Raw genomic sequence first — 15344 nt, 5'->3', positions numbered from 1 at the left:
CTGATGTTACTCTTTGCTGTTGAACTGAAGTCAGATAATCCATAAAGGGTGGGCCACCAGCTCATTCTTCTGGAAATTGGTGGCAGGTGAAGTCACATGCCGGGATCTACCTCCATGTAAGGTCACTGTCATTAATGTAACCCTTTTTGAGGGGCATTACTGTTTCTGCAGCCCTTGATAACAAGTTTTGCCCTAAAAATCTCCTTAACCACTAAAAGATCACAAATTATGGAAATCTTAAACATGTATAATATATGCATACTGTTAATAATGTAGATGTAAACATGTATAATATATGCATACTGTTAATAATGTAGGATGATGTGGTCATGGTGGTGTGTGAAGTGAGAAGGTCAAGGAGAATGGTTTGGTTAAGAGAGAAGAGGTGGTGAAAGCCTTGTGGAAGATGAAATCTGGCAAGGTGGCAGATTTGGATGGTATTGCAGTTGAATTTATAAAGAAAACGGGTGACTATGTTGTTGATAAGTTGGTAAGGATATTCATTGTATGTATGGATCATGATGAAGTGCCTGAGGATTGGCAGAATGCATGTATATTGCCGTTGTGCAAAGGCAAAGGGGATAAATGTGAGTGTTCAAACTACTGAGGCAAAAGTTTATTGAGTATTCCTGGAAAATTGTATGGGAGGGTATTGATTGCAAGGGTGAAGGCATATACAGAGCATCAGAGTGAGGAGGAGCAGTGTGGTTTCAGAAGTGGTAGAGGATATATGGATCAGGTGTTTGCTTTGAAGAATGTGTGAGAAATATTTAGAAAAACAGATAGATTTGTATATGGCACTTATGGATCTGGAAAAGGCATATGGTACAGTTGATAGAGCTGCTTTGTGGAAAGTTTTAAGAGTATATGGTGTGGGAGGTGAGCTGCTAGAAGCGGTGAAAAGGTTTTATCAAGGATGTAAGGCATTTGTGCAAGTAGGAAGAGAGGAGAGCGATTGGTTCCCAGTGAAGGTTGGTCTGTGGCAGGGGATGTGTATTGTCCCTGTGGTTTTTTTAATTTGTTTATGGATGGGGTGGTTAGGGAGGTAGATGCAAAGTTTTGGAGAGAGAGGAGAGTATGCAGTCTGTTGGGGATGAGAAGGCCTAGGAAGTGAGTTAGTTGTTGTTTGCTGATGAAACAGCACTGGTGGCTGATTCATGTGAGAAACTGCAGAAGTTGGTGACTGAATTTGGAAAAGTGTGTGAAAGGAGAAAGTTGTGAGTAAATATAGATAAGAGGAAGGTTTTTAGGTTCATTAGGGTTGAGGGACAAGTTAATTGGGATGTAAGTTTGAATGGAGAAAAACTGGAGGAAGTGAAGTGTTTTAGATATCTTGGAGTGGACTTGGCAGTGAGTGGAACCATGGAAGTAGAAGTGAGTCACAGGGTGTGGAGGGGGCGAAGGTATTGGGAGCAATGAAGAATGTGTGGAAATAGAGAACGTTATTGCAGAGGCATGTGAGGCATGGGCTATAGATAGGGTTGTATGGAGGAGGGTGGATGTGTTGGAAATTAAATGTTTAGTACAATATGTGGTGTGAGATGGTTTGATCAAGTAAGTAATGAAAAGGTAAAAGAAATTTGTGATGATAAAAAGAGTATGGTTGAAAGGGCAGAAGAGGGTGTGTTGAAATGGTTTGGATATATGGAGAGAATGAGTGAAGAAAGGTTGACAAAGAGGATATATGTGTCAGAGATGGAGGGAACAAGAAGTGGGAGACCAAATTGGAGGTGGAAGGATGGAGTAAGAAAGATTTTGAATAATTGGAGCCTGACCATACAGGAGGGTGAGAGGCAAGCAAGGAATAGAGTGAATTGGAACAATGTGGTATACCTGGGTTGATGTGCAGTCAGTGGACTGAACCAAGGCATGTGAAATGTCATGGGTAAACCATGGAAAGGTGTGTGGGGCCTGGATGTGAATAGGGAGTGTTGGTTTTGGTGCATTACACATGACATCTAGAGACTGAGTGTGAATGAATGTGGCCTCTTTTGCCTGTTTTCCTGGAACTACTTGACTGAAGCGAGGGGTCAGTGATGTTGTTTCCTGTGGGGCCGGGTGGTGTTGGGAATGGATTGAAGGCAAGCAAGTATGTGTATACATGTGTATGTGTATATGTTGATTTGTATATGTATGTGTATGGGAATTTATGTATATGTATGTGTATATAGATGGGTCGTTCTTCATCTATTTCCTGGTGCCACCTTGCTGAGCAGGAAATGACAGTCAAGTGTAATAAGAATGAATATTACTGTTAATAATTATAGTGTACATGATTATGGTGTTCATAATTATGGTTTACATAATTAGACAGAGGACAAGAAAAAAACTTGATGGTACTGAACATATAATCAGAAAGAAAATGGAAAAACATGGTGATGGAGTTGCAATTGCCACATATGGTTTGAATACTCACGATCAACTGTGGTTCAAAACGTTTAACAAATAATCTATGAAATTTTTATATATTTCTTTTCAGAGGGTTTGTACCTAAAGCATGAATTCATAATTATCTACATATTCACAAAAATATAGGTGAAAAAGATGTAGATAGAAGCTCTACTTCCTCTAGCCTTCATATTCATTTGAAAACATTCAACATATAATCAATAAAATGATATGGTATACAGGTTGAGTATACCTTATCCGAAATGCCTGGTACCAGTAGTGTTTCAGATTTTGGATTTTTTCGGATTTTGGAATATTTTCATATACACGATGAGATATGGAAAACAGGATGGTATGGAAACAAATGATTAGTGCTGAGACACACTCCAACATATCGACCATTCAACAGTCTTCCTCAGGAGATACTGATTCCAGCATTCAGCGGAACCATATTCCCAACAAGTGATGGTCACCTGGTCAGATGCCTTGGTGTGTTGCTTTCTTATTGGAGTGCTTGTCCTGCTACCTGCACTTGTTCACAGCAATCTCCATTGCCTGACGTAACCAACAGATGAACTCAAACCTTGTGATAACATTGTCTTTGGTAGAAATGTGAGCCACTTCTAATGTCTTTCTTATTTATATACTAAGGCCCTTGTGCAGTATTCTTGCCTCAGCCCTCTACACAGATTTGCAGAGTTCCACTTTATTTACATCATGCTGAGACTTGTATGGTATAAACAAAGCGGAATACATCATTGTGAATCCATGTGGTGGGATGAGGCAAGAACACTGCGTGAGGGGCTTAAGCAAACAAATGAGAAAGACATTAGAAGTGGCTTACATCACTATCAAAGGGAATATTAACACAAGGTCTGATTTCATCTGCTGCTCATGTCAAGCAGCAGAGATATCTATGAATGAGTGGAGGTAGCAGGACAAGTGATCTAATCAGAAAGTGGCATACGAAGACGTCCGATCGGGTGACCATCACTTGCTGGTGAATATGATCCTGCCGAATGCTGGAATCAGTATCTCCTGAGGGAGACTGTTGAATAGTCGAAACATTGGGGTATGTCTCAGCTCTAACCCATTTGTTTGCATACCAAGTCTAAACACAAAATCCATTTGTGTTTCATATACACCTTATACACATAGTCTGAAGGTACTTTATACAATATTTTTGATAATTTTGCACATGAACCAAAGTGTGTGTAACATTGAACCATCAGAACCTCACAGCCTCATCGCAACCTCAGCTTTTTTTAATGGCTTTTTAAGTGTTTCCTCCAGAGTTATCTGCTTCATTAACAAGGGTGTTTTGTCTTAGAAGTCTGTCTCTGATTTTATTAACCGACATGATTTTTTGTTCTGTTATGAATGCATGCTGCTCTAGATCTTCAATGAGTCCATCACACATTTTTACCATGTCATCTATGGGCAGTTTTTCTACAGTGTTAACAAAGTCATCTTCAATGTCTCTTATCACGATCACCTTGCTTCAGAACCATTTCAGCTATTTCACTATTGATCTGTGAATGAACAACTAGAGCTTCATTATCTGCATTCCTTTTTGACATTTTTCAACAATATGTTTGTTTCACAGAGCAGAGAATAAGCAAAAAACACATTGAATAATGCATGTAGGTCTGGCAGTGACGATGGTTTATAACAAACTGGTGCCAACAGAGTATCAAAGCCCAGCATGGGCAAGTGAGGTTAGGTGTGGAGTTTTCCGCTTGTAATGTTATGTCACCATTCAGAAGGATTAATGAGGTTACAAAACTTTTGGAATAATGTAAACATCAAATTGTGACATAATTTATACATGTGGGCAGCTAGTTGAAAACTTGCATTATTTTAATTCAGGCTTCTTAAATCTGTCATGGGTAAGGTTCCTTTTTTTCTTGGTGATAGAATTTTTTATGTTGAAATTGATTTTATTGACATTTCACCTTGAGTATTGATATTCATCTGGGTATTGTCTTTGTATTTACTAATTTTTCCGTAGAGTTGGAATTGATTTCTCAGTTTTGTTGGATGAAGCACTTTATCACATTTTACACAACATACACATCTGCCTAAGATCCCACTTCACTGCAGTTACCATGGGCTAACCTGTGCTAGTAATGGCACCCAAGCACACATACATGACTTGTTTTTGTGACAGCACTCCCAAGAATGGGCTGTCATTGATAAGAGCCTATATTAAACTTAGTTTTGTGAATATTTACACACACACACACACACACACACACACACACACACACACACACACACACACACACACACACACATTTTTTTTTCTTGCCTCTCCTGCTTTAGCGAGGCAGTGACTGGAACAAATTACTGAGCCTTTTGCTCGTTCTTTTGTACCTGCATTTAGAAAGTGACGTATAACCTTAAGTGACATGTAGGAAATACATTTGTTGTATTTCTTCCCCATCTCCAGTAATGATTACCTTGAATTTAAAGTTTTGTTTACTGCAAGTGCATTTATGTCTTATTTAGGATGCTTGCTTTGTTCAAGGCTTGCACTTGCTGTGTAATTATGTTTATCTTTAAATTGTAATTCATATATGATATGCTTTCTCTTATTATGTTACTTATCTATCCTGTTTCAGATTGAGGCTTTGGTTGGAAAGTTTGGTCTTGTTGTCATCACCCGGGAGGGCAGTAATCCATACAAATTTATCTACGAATCTGATGTTTTAACTCGACACCAGGTGTGCTTATTCTCTATTTCTGTTAATGTGTGCACAGTACATTTCACCGTTATAGGAGAGATGGTACATGTTAAATCTAATACCATGTAGGAATCATCATCTAGATGAACCCTCCTTCCAGTGAAAGTGACATCTGACCCACAGCTTTATTTTTAACTTTAGTTGGCATGTTTGAATGAGTACGAGTCTTTTACATCATGCTGGTTGCACATATATGCACATATTAATAAACATGTTCAAAGTTGTTGCTTGCAGCAGTAAAAGAGATAGTTGTGGCTGCAGTTCAGAAATTAGATTTATATGAAACATTACTGTTGAGTGTAACTTTTGCCTTTGGCAGTTGTGGTTACAACAGTTTGCTTTCTCTCAACTCCTCCTCATATGTATTTCTTAAGTATGAAGGTAAGCTGAAAATTTTAATATTAGAATTGATATCAGAGTGGTACAGATGGGCGATGACAAGGAATTAATGACAGTGGTGTAATGAGCGAGCACCACAGTGGCTATCATGTTCCCTTCTTCTGGCCTGGGTTGCTGTTTCTCCTTTTTGCCTCATATACATATGGGACGGGAGCGGGGGGCCGGAAATCCTCCCCTCCTTGTATTAACTTTCTAAAATGGGAAACAGAAGAAGGAGTCACGCGGGGAGTGATCATCCTCCTCGAAGGCTCAGAGTGGGGTGCCTAAATGTGTGTGGATGTAACCAAGATGTGAAAAAAGGAGAGATAGGTAGTATGTTTGAGGAAAGGAACCTGGATGTTTTGGCTCTGAGTGAAACGAAGCTCAAGGGTAAAGGGGAAGAGTGGTTTGGAAATGTCTGGGGAGTGAAGTCAGGGGTTAGTGAGAGGACAAGAGCAAGGGAAGGAGTAGCAATACTCCTGAAACAGGAGTTGTGGGAGTATGTGATAGAATGTAAGAAAGTAAATTCTCGATTAATATGGGTAAAATTGAAAGTTGATGGAGAGAGGTGGGTGATTATTGGTGCATATGCACCTGGGCATGAGAAGAAAGATCATGAGAGGCAAGTGTTTTGGGAGCAGCTGAATGAGTGTGTTAGCGGTTTTGATGCACGAGACCGGGTTATAGTGATGGGTGATTTGAATGCAAAGGTGAGTAATGTGGCAGTTGAGGGAATAATTGGTATGCATGGGGTGTTCAGTGTTGTAAATGGAAATGGTGAAGAGCTTGTAGATTTATGTGCTGAAAAAGGATTGATGATTGGGAATACCTGGTTTAAAAAGCGAGATATACATAAGTATACTTATGTAAGTAGGAGAGATGGCCAGAGAGCGTTATTGGATTACGTGTTAATTGACAGGCGTGCGAAAGAGAGACTTTTGGATGTTAATGTGCTGAGAGGTGCAACTGGAGGGATGTCTGATCATTATCTTGTGGAGGCTAAGGTGAAGATTAGTATGGGTTTTCAGAAAAGAGGAGTGAATGTTGGGGTGAAGAAGGTGGTGAGAGTAAGTGAGCTTGGGAAGGAGACCTGTGTGGGGAAGTACCAGGAGAGACTGTGTACAGAATGGAAAAAGGTGAGAACAATGGAAGTAAGGGGAGTGGGGGAGGAATGGGATGTATTTAGGGAATCAGTGATGGATTGCGCAAAAGATGCTTGTGGCATGAGAAGAGTGGGAGGTGGGCTGTTTAGAAAGGGTAGTGAGTGGTGGGATGAAGAAGTAAGAGTATTAGTGAAAGAGAAGAGAGAGGCATTTGGACGATTTTTGCAGGGAAAAAATGCAATTGAGTGGGAGAAGTATAAAAGAAAGAGACAGGAGGTCAAGAGAAAGGTGCAAGAGGTGAAAAAAAGGGCAAATGAGAGTTGGGGTGAGAGACTATCAGTAAATTTTAGGGAGAATAAAAAGATGTTCTGGAAGGAGGTAAATAGGGTGCGTAAGACAAGGGAGCAAATGGGAACTTCAGTGAAGGGCGTAAATGGGGAGGTGATAACAAGTAGTGGTGATGTGAGAAGGAGATGGAATGAGTATTTTGAAGGTTTGTTGAATGTGTCTGATGACAGAGTGGCAGATATAGGGTGTTTTGGTCGAGGTGGTGTGCAAAGTGAGAGGGTTAGGGAAAATGATTTGGTAAACAGAGAAGAGGTAGTAAAAGCTTTGCGAAAGATGAAAGCCGGCAAGGCAGCAGGTTTGGATGGTATCGCAGTGGAATTTATTAAAAAAGGGGGTGACTGTATTGTTGACTGGTTGGTAAGGTTATTTAATGTATGTATGACTCATGGTGAGGTGCCTGAGGATTGGCGGAATGCGTGCATAGTGCCATTGTACAAAGGCAAAGGGGATAAGAGTGAGTGCTCAAATTACAGAGGTATAAGTTTGTTGAGTATTCCTGGTAAATTATATGGGAGGGTATTGATTGAGAGGGTGAAGGCATGTACAGAGCATCAGATTGGGGAAGAGCAGTGCGGTTTCAGAAGTGGTAGAGGATGTGTGGATCAGGTGTTTGCTTTGAAGAATGTATGTGAGAAATACTTAGAAAAGCAAATGGATTTGTATGTAGCATTTATGGATCTGGAGAAGGCATATGATAGAGTTGATAGAGATGCTCTGTGGAAGGTATTAAGAATATATGGTGTGGGAGGCAAGTTGTTAGAAGCAGTGAAAAGTTTTTATCGAGGATGTAAGGCATGTGTACGTGTAGGAAGAGAGGAAAGTGATTGGTTCTCAGTGAATGTAGGTTTGCGGCAGGGGTGTGTGATGTCTCCATGGTTGTTTAATTTGTTTATGGATGGGGTTGTTAGGGAGGTAAATGCAAGAGTCCTGGAAAGAGGGGCAAGTATGAAGTCTGTTGGGGATGAGAGAGCTTGGGAAGTGAGTCAGTTGTTGTTCGCTGATGATACAGCGCTGGTGGCTGATTCATGTGAGAAACTGCAGAAGCTGGTGACTGAGTTTGGTAAAGTGTGTGGAAGAAGAAAGTTAAGAGTAAATGTGAATAAGAGCAAGGTTATTAGGTACAGTAGGGTTGAGGGTCAAGTCAATTGGGAGGTGAGTTTGAATGGAGAAAAACTGGAGGAAGTGAAGTGTTTTAGATATCTGGGAGTGGATCTGGCAGCGGATGGAACCATGGAAGCGGAAGTGGATCATAGGGTGGGGGAGGGGGCGAAAATTTTGGGAGCCTTGAAAAATGTGTGGAAGTCGAGAACATTATCTCGGAAAGCAAAAATGGGTATGTTTGAGGGAATGGTGGTTCCAACAATGTTGTATGGTTGCGAGGCGTGGGCTATGGATAGAGTTGTGCGCAGGAGGATGGATGTGCTGGAAATGAGATGTTTGAGGACAATGTGTGGTGTGAGGTGGTTTGATCGAGTAAGTAACGTAAGGGTAAGAGAGATGTGTGGAAATAAAAAGAGCGTGGTTGAGAGAGCAGAAGAGGGTGTTTTGAAATGGTTTGGGCACATGGAGAGAATGAGTGAGGAAAGATTGACCAAGAGGATATATGTGTCGGAGGTGGAGGGAACGAGGAGAAGAGGGAGACCAAATTGGAGGTGGAAAGATGGAGTGAAAAAGATTTTGTGTGATCGGGGCCTGAACATGCAGGAGGGTGAAAGGAGGGCAAGGAATAGAGTGAATTGGAGCGATGTGGTATACAGGGGTTGACGTGCTGTCAGTGGATTGAATCAAGGCATGTGAAGCGTCTGGGGTAAACCATGGAAAGCTGTGTAGGTATGTATATTTGCGTGTGTGGACGTGTGTATGTACATGTGTATGGGGGGGGGGGGTTGGGCCATTTCTTTCGTCTGTTTCCTTGCGCTACCTCGCAAACGCGGGAGACAGCGACAAAGTATTAAAAAAAAAAAAAAAAAAAAAAAAAAAAAAAAAAAAAAAAACATATGGGTTGCTGGAACCAAATACTTTTTCTCCTTCAGTCACATAACTCTTTACAGCACGTAATTCACACAGTTCTGTATCCTAAAATTACAAATTTCCTGTATCCTTAGAAATAGGGGGGGTTAGAAAACTACCCACTTATCTCCTGTGTGTTATAAGAAGTGACTATTGGGTGGGAGTAAAGAACTGGAAACTCTTCCTTCCATGTATGAATGCATTCTAGAAACCAGAACAGGAAAGACCCAAAAACTTGCCAAGTTGTTTTGAGAAGAAAGGCCACATCCTCTCACACTCATTCTCAATCTGTCATTTGTAATGTTTTTACTCATAGCAGTATTGAAATATATCAGATATGATGCTACTCTAGGAAAAGTTAATCATATTGTGCTTGAATTTGAGTAGGAAGACCTGAAAAGATTAGAAGTGAAATGTAACTCAAAGAGAAGATATAGTGACTAGAGTGAGGCAATTTCTGTGGAAACCTGAAATAGGAATTGAAATTCATATCGTCATAGAATGCAGGACATTATATAGGTTTCGAGAAATGTGAATTGATGGGACTTGTACATAGTTACCATTAACAAGGAATTTTGAGATAATCTCAGAAAACGAGCTGAATAAAAGTAAAAAAGCATGAAAATGATGTAATTGACAATGGCAAAGATATGAGTGACACAGCCAACCAGCATTCAAAAGGTAGGAAAGAGCAAGAAATATGTGAAGTGAAATAAGGAAGGGAGAAACGGAAAACTTTGAGAGACAAGATTTTGGAAATTGCAAATGATCATCTAGGACGGTTTCTTAAATTTGTTAGTCTCTCATTCCCTGTGCATCCTTCCTATTGCATTTTTCCCTGGAGACAGGGTACTACCAGTAACTCATTACTGATGAGTGAACAATGGTGACAGGGTACTACCAGTAACTCATTACTGATGAGTGAACAATGGTTGACCAAATGGTCACCACATCTTATTGATGTGATCTATGATTTATTAATTTATCTGAGATAGATGTGCATGTGTTTTCCACCAGGAATAGGGTTAACTTCTACTAGCTCATATGTATTCATTTATTTTATACTTTGTCACTGTCTCCCACGTTAGCGAGATAGCACAAGGAAACAGACGAAAGAATGGCCCAACCCACCCTTATACACATGTATATACATACACGTCCACACACGCACATATACATACCTACATACCTATACATTTCAGCATGTACATATGTATACATACACAGGCATATACATATATACACATACAAACATAGTGCATAGAAACGCGCACCTTCATAGAACTTACAAAACCTCCAACAGCCAGGATTGAACCCGGAACCCCTGTGCAAGACGTGGGAATGCAAACCGCTAGGCTATGGGCCTGGCTAATAGGAAATAACTATTCGAATACTATGTACTCGAATACCCTTCATCTCACTTTGGTGAGCAACGGGGTCTATACCGGTCATTTCCCAACAGGCGCACATAGCCAGCTGATAGCATTTTACTGAACCTAACTGTACAGTGCGGAGGTATATGAATACGAACATAGAGCATAGAAACGCGAACCTTCGTAGAACATACAAACCTCCAACAGCCAGGATCGAACCTGGAACCCCTATGCAAGAGGCAGGAATGCTAACCGCTAGGCTATGGGCCTGGCTAACAGGAAATAACTATTCGTAAACTGTGTACTTGAATACCCTTCGTCTCATGTTGGTGAGCAACGGGGTGTACACCGGTCATTTTCCAACAGGTGTACATAGCCAGCTGATAGCATTTTACCGTTGTACAGTTAGGTTTGGTAAAATGCTATCAGCTGGCTATGTGCTCCTGTTGGGATATGACCGGTGAAGACCCCGTTGCTCACCAATGTGAGATGAAGGGTATTCGAGTACATAGTATTCGAATAGTTATCCCGGGGGATAGGGGAGAAAGAATACTTCCCCCGCATTCCTCACAGGTCGTAGAAGGCGACTAAAGGGGACGGGAGTGGCGGGCTGGAAACCCCCCCTCCTTGTATTTTAACTTTCTAAAAGGGGAAACAGAAGAAGGAGTCATGCGGGGAGTGCTCATCCTCCTCGAAGGCTCAGATTGTGGTGTCTAAATGTGTGGATTTAACCAAGATGAGAAAAAAGGAGAGATAGGTAGCATGTTTGAGGAAAGGAACCTGGATGTTTTGGCTCTGAGTGAAACAAAGCTCAAGGGTAAAGGGGAAGAGTGGTTTGGGAATGTCTTGGGAGTAAAGTCAGGGGTTAGTGAGAGGACAAGAGCAAGGGAAGGAGTAGCACTACTGAAACAGGAGTTGTGGGAGTATGTGATAGAGCATAAGAAAGTAAACTCCAGATTGATATGGGTAAAACTGAAAGGGGATGGAGAGAGATGGGTGATTATTGGTGCATACGCACCTGGTCATGAGAAGAAAGATCATGAGAGGCAAGTGTTTTGGGAGCAGCTGAGTGAGTGTGTTAGTAGTTTTGATGCACGAAACTGGGTTATAGTGATGGATGATTTGAATGCAAAAGTGAGTAATGTGGCAGTTGAGGGAATAATTGGTGTACATGGGGTGTTCAGTGTTGTGAATGGAAATGAAGAGCTTGTAGATCTATGTACTGAAAAAGGACTGGTGATTGGGAATACCTGGTCTAAAAAGAGAGGTATACGTATGTAAGAAGGAGAGATGGCCAGACAGCGTTATTGGATTACGTGTTAATTGATAGGCACGCAAAAGAGAGACTTTTGGATGTCAATTTGCTGAGAGTTGCAACTGGAGGGATGTCTGATCATTATCTTGTGGAGGCGAAGGTGAAGATTTGTAGAGGTTTTCAGAAACGAAGAGAGAATGTTAGGGTGAAAAGAGTGGTGAGAGTAAGTGAGCTTGGGAAGGAGACCTGTGTGAGGAAGTACCAGGAGAGACTGAGTACAGAATGGAAAAAGGTGAGAACAAAGGACGTAAGGGGAGTGGGGGAGGAATGGGATGTATTTAGGGAAGCAGTGATGGCTTGCGCAAAAGATGCTTGAGGCATAATAAGCGTGGGATGTGTGCAGATTAGAAAGGGTAGTGAGTGGTGGGATGAAGAAGTAAGATTATCAGTGAAAGAGAAGAGAGAGGCATTTGGACAATTTTTGCAGGGAAATAATTCAAATGACTGGGAGATGAATATAAGAAAGAGACAGGAGGTCAAGAGAAAGGTGCAAGAGGTGAAAAAGAGGGCAAATGAGAGATGGGGTGAGAGAGTATCATTAGATTTTAGGGAGGAGAAAAAGATGTTTTGGAAGGAGGTAAATAAAGTGTGTAAGACAAGGGAACAAATGGGAACTTCAGTGAAGGGGGCTAATGGGGAGATGATAACAAGTAGTGCTGATGTGAGAAGGAGATGGAGTGAGTATTTTGAAGGTTTGTTGAATGTGTTTGATGATAGAGTGGCAGATATAGGGTGTTTTGGTCGAGGTGGTGTGCAAAGTGAGAGGGTTAGGGAAAATGATTTGGTAAACAGAGAAGAGGTAGTAAAAGCTTTGCGGAAGATGAAAGCCGGCAAGGTAGCGGATTTGGATGGTATTGCAGTGGAATTTATAAAAAAAGGGGGTGACTGTATTGTTGACTGGTTGGTAAGGTTATTCAATGTATGTATGACTCATGGTGAGGTGCCTGAGGATTGGTGGAATGCTTGCATAGTACATTGTACATTGCACAAAGGCAAAGGGGATGAAAGTGAGTGCTCAAATTACAGAGGTATGAATTTGTTGAGTATTCCTGGTAAATTATATGGTAGGGTATTGATTGAGAGGGTGAAGGCATGTACAGAGCATCAGATTGGGGAAGAGCAGTGTGCTTTCAGAAGTGGTAGAGGATGTGTGGATCAGGTGTTTGCTTTGAAGAATGTATGTGAGAAATACTTAGAAAAGCAAATGGATTTGTGTGTAGCATTTATGGATCTGGAGAAGGCATATGATAAAGTTGATAGGGATGCTGTGTGGAAGGTATTAAGAATATATGGTGTGGGAGGCAAGTTATTAGAAGCAGTGAAAAGTTTTTATCGAGGATGCAAGGCATGTGTACATGGATGGGGTTGTTAGGGAGGTGAATGCAAGAGTTTTGGAAAGAGGGGCAAGTATGCAGTCTGTTGTGGATGAGAGAGCTTGGGAAGTGAGTCAGTTGTTGTTCGCTGATGATACAGCACTGGTGGCTGATTCATGTGAGAAACTGCAGAAGCTGGTGACTGAGTTTGGTAAGATGTGTGAAAGAAGAAAGTTAAGAGTAAATGTGGATAAGAGCAAGGTTATTAGGTACAGTAGGGTTAAGTTAATTGGGAGGTAAGTTTGAATGGAGAAAAAACTGGAGGAAGTGGAGTGTTTTAGATATCTGGGAGTGGATCTGGCAGCGAATGGAACCATGGAAGCGGAAGTGAATCAAAGGGTGGGGGAGGGGGTGAAAGTCCTGGGAGCATTGAAGAATGTGTGGAAGTTGAGAACATTATCTCGGAAAGCAAAAATGGGTATGTTTGAAGGAATAGTGGTTCCAACAATGTTATGTGGTTGCTAGGTGTAGGCTATGGATAGAGTTGTGCGGAGGAGGGTGGATATGCGGAAATGAGATGTTTGATGACAACATGTGGTGTGAGGTGGTTTGATCGAGTCAGTAATAATAGGGTAAGAGAGATGTGTGGTAATAAAATGTGTGGTTGAGAGAGCAGAAGAGGGTGTTTTGAAATGGTTTGGTCACATGGAGAGAATGAGCGAGGAAAGATTGGCAAGAATATATATGTGTCAGAGGTGGAGGGAATGAGGAGAAGTGGGAGACCAAATTGGAGGTGGAAAGATGGAGTGAAAAATATTTTGAGTGATCGGGGCCTGAACATGCAGGAGAGTGAAAGGCGTGCAAGGAATAGAGTGAATTGGAACGATGTGGTATACCAGGTTTGATGTACTGTCAGTGGATTGAACCAGGGCATATGAAGCATCTGGGGTAAACCGTGGAAAGTTGTGTGGGGCCTGGATGTGGAAAGGAAGCTGTGTTTTCGGTGCATTATTACATGACAGCTAGAGACTGAGTGTGAACGAATGGGGCCTTTGTTGTCTTTTCCTAGCGGTACCTCGCGCACATGCGGGGGGAGGGGGGTTGTTATTTCATGTATGGCGGAGTGGCGATGGGAATGAATAAAGGCAGACGGTATGAATTATGTACATGTGTATATATGTATATGTCTGTGTGTGTATATATATGTATACATTGAGATGTTTAGGTATGTATATTTGCGTGTGTGGACGTGTATGTATATACATGTGTATATGGGTGGGTTGGGCCATTCTTTCGTCCGCTTCCTTGCGCTACCTCGCTGATGCGGGAGACAGTGACAAAGCAAAATAAATAATAAATAGTATTTGAATAGTTATTTCCTATTAGCCAGGCCCATAGCCTAGCAGTTAACATTCCCGCCTCTTGCACAGGAGTCGTGGGTTCGATCCTGGCTGTTGGAGGTTTGTATGTTCTATGAAGGTGCGCATTTCTATGCACTATGTTCGTATTCATATACCTCCGCATTATACAGTTATGTTCAGTAAAATGCTTTCAGCTGGCTATGTGCGTCTGTTGGGAAAAGACTGGTGTAGACCCCGTTGCTCATCAATGTGAGACGAAGGGTATTCGAGTACGTAGTATTCGAATAGTTACTTCCTATTAGTCAGGCCCATAGCCTAGCGGTTAGCATTCCCGCCTCTTGCACAGGGGTCCCGGGTTCGATCCTGGCTGTTGGAGGTTTGTATGATATATACACATGTACATAATTCATACTAACTGCCTTTATTCATTCCCGTCGCCACCCCGCCACACATGAAATGACAACCCCCTACCCCGCATGCGCGCGAGGTAGCGCTAGGAAAAGACAACAAAGGCCACATTCGTTCACACTCAGTCTCTAGCGGTCATGTATAATGCGCCAAAACCACAGCTCCTTTTCCACATCCAGGCTCCACAAAACTTTCCATGGTTTACCTCAGACGCTCTACATGCCCTGGTTCAATCCATTAACAGCATGTCGACCCCGTTATACCACATCGTTCCAATTCACTCTATTCCTTGCACGCATTTCACCCTCCTGCATATTTTTTTTGCAATTCAGTTTGCACTTATCTTGCACTCTTTATTAGGTACCAAAAAATTTGAAATAGGACTATTTCTCTGTGCTGATAGAATTGGTTAGCAGAATGCCTCCATCTGCCTCATATCTCTCTTGGTGTATGGTATGGGAAGGCATGGCATCATGGTCTGTGCTTTCATGGGAAGGTAGTGTTGAGGTCACAAGCTCAGTGACGCAGTGGGTATGATAACCTACTGACTACTTCATATATATATATGGAACCATGATTTGGTGGTCCACAGATGGCACT

The 15344-nt window shown here is 41.6% G+C and overlaps 2 protein-coding genes across 2 annotated transcripts in view; both read left to right on the top strand.

The window, feature by feature from the left end:
• The window catches only part of Nmnat (nicotinamide mononucleotide adenylyltransferase), a 217627-nt gene that overhangs the window by 70600 nt on the left and 131683 nt on the right, over positions 1 to 15344 (top strand). The window contains exon 8 of the mRNA XM_071657919.1: positions 5013 to 5114. Coding sequence (XP_071514020.1) covers positions 5013 to 5114 — 102 coding nt within the window. The remainder of the gene's footprint in view (positions 1 to 5012; positions 5115 to 15344) is intronic.
• LOC139746557 (prenylcysteine oxidase 1-like) overlaps positions 1 to 15344 on the top strand; it is a 631496-nt gene that overhangs the window by 599764 nt on the left and 16388 nt on the right. The gene's annotated exons all lie outside the window — the stretch shown is intronic.

This window comes from Panulirus ornatus, chromosome 65 (genome assembly GCF_036320965.1).
Source record: "Panulirus ornatus isolate Po-2019 chromosome 65, ASM3632096v1, whole genome shotgun sequence".
NCBI classification, from domain to species: Eukaryota; Metazoa; Arthropoda; class Malacostraca; order Decapoda; family Palinuridae; genus Panulirus; species Panulirus ornatus.
The sequence above is the reverse complement of the archived record's forward strand: the minus strand, read 5'-3'. Positions and strand labels throughout refer to the sequence as shown.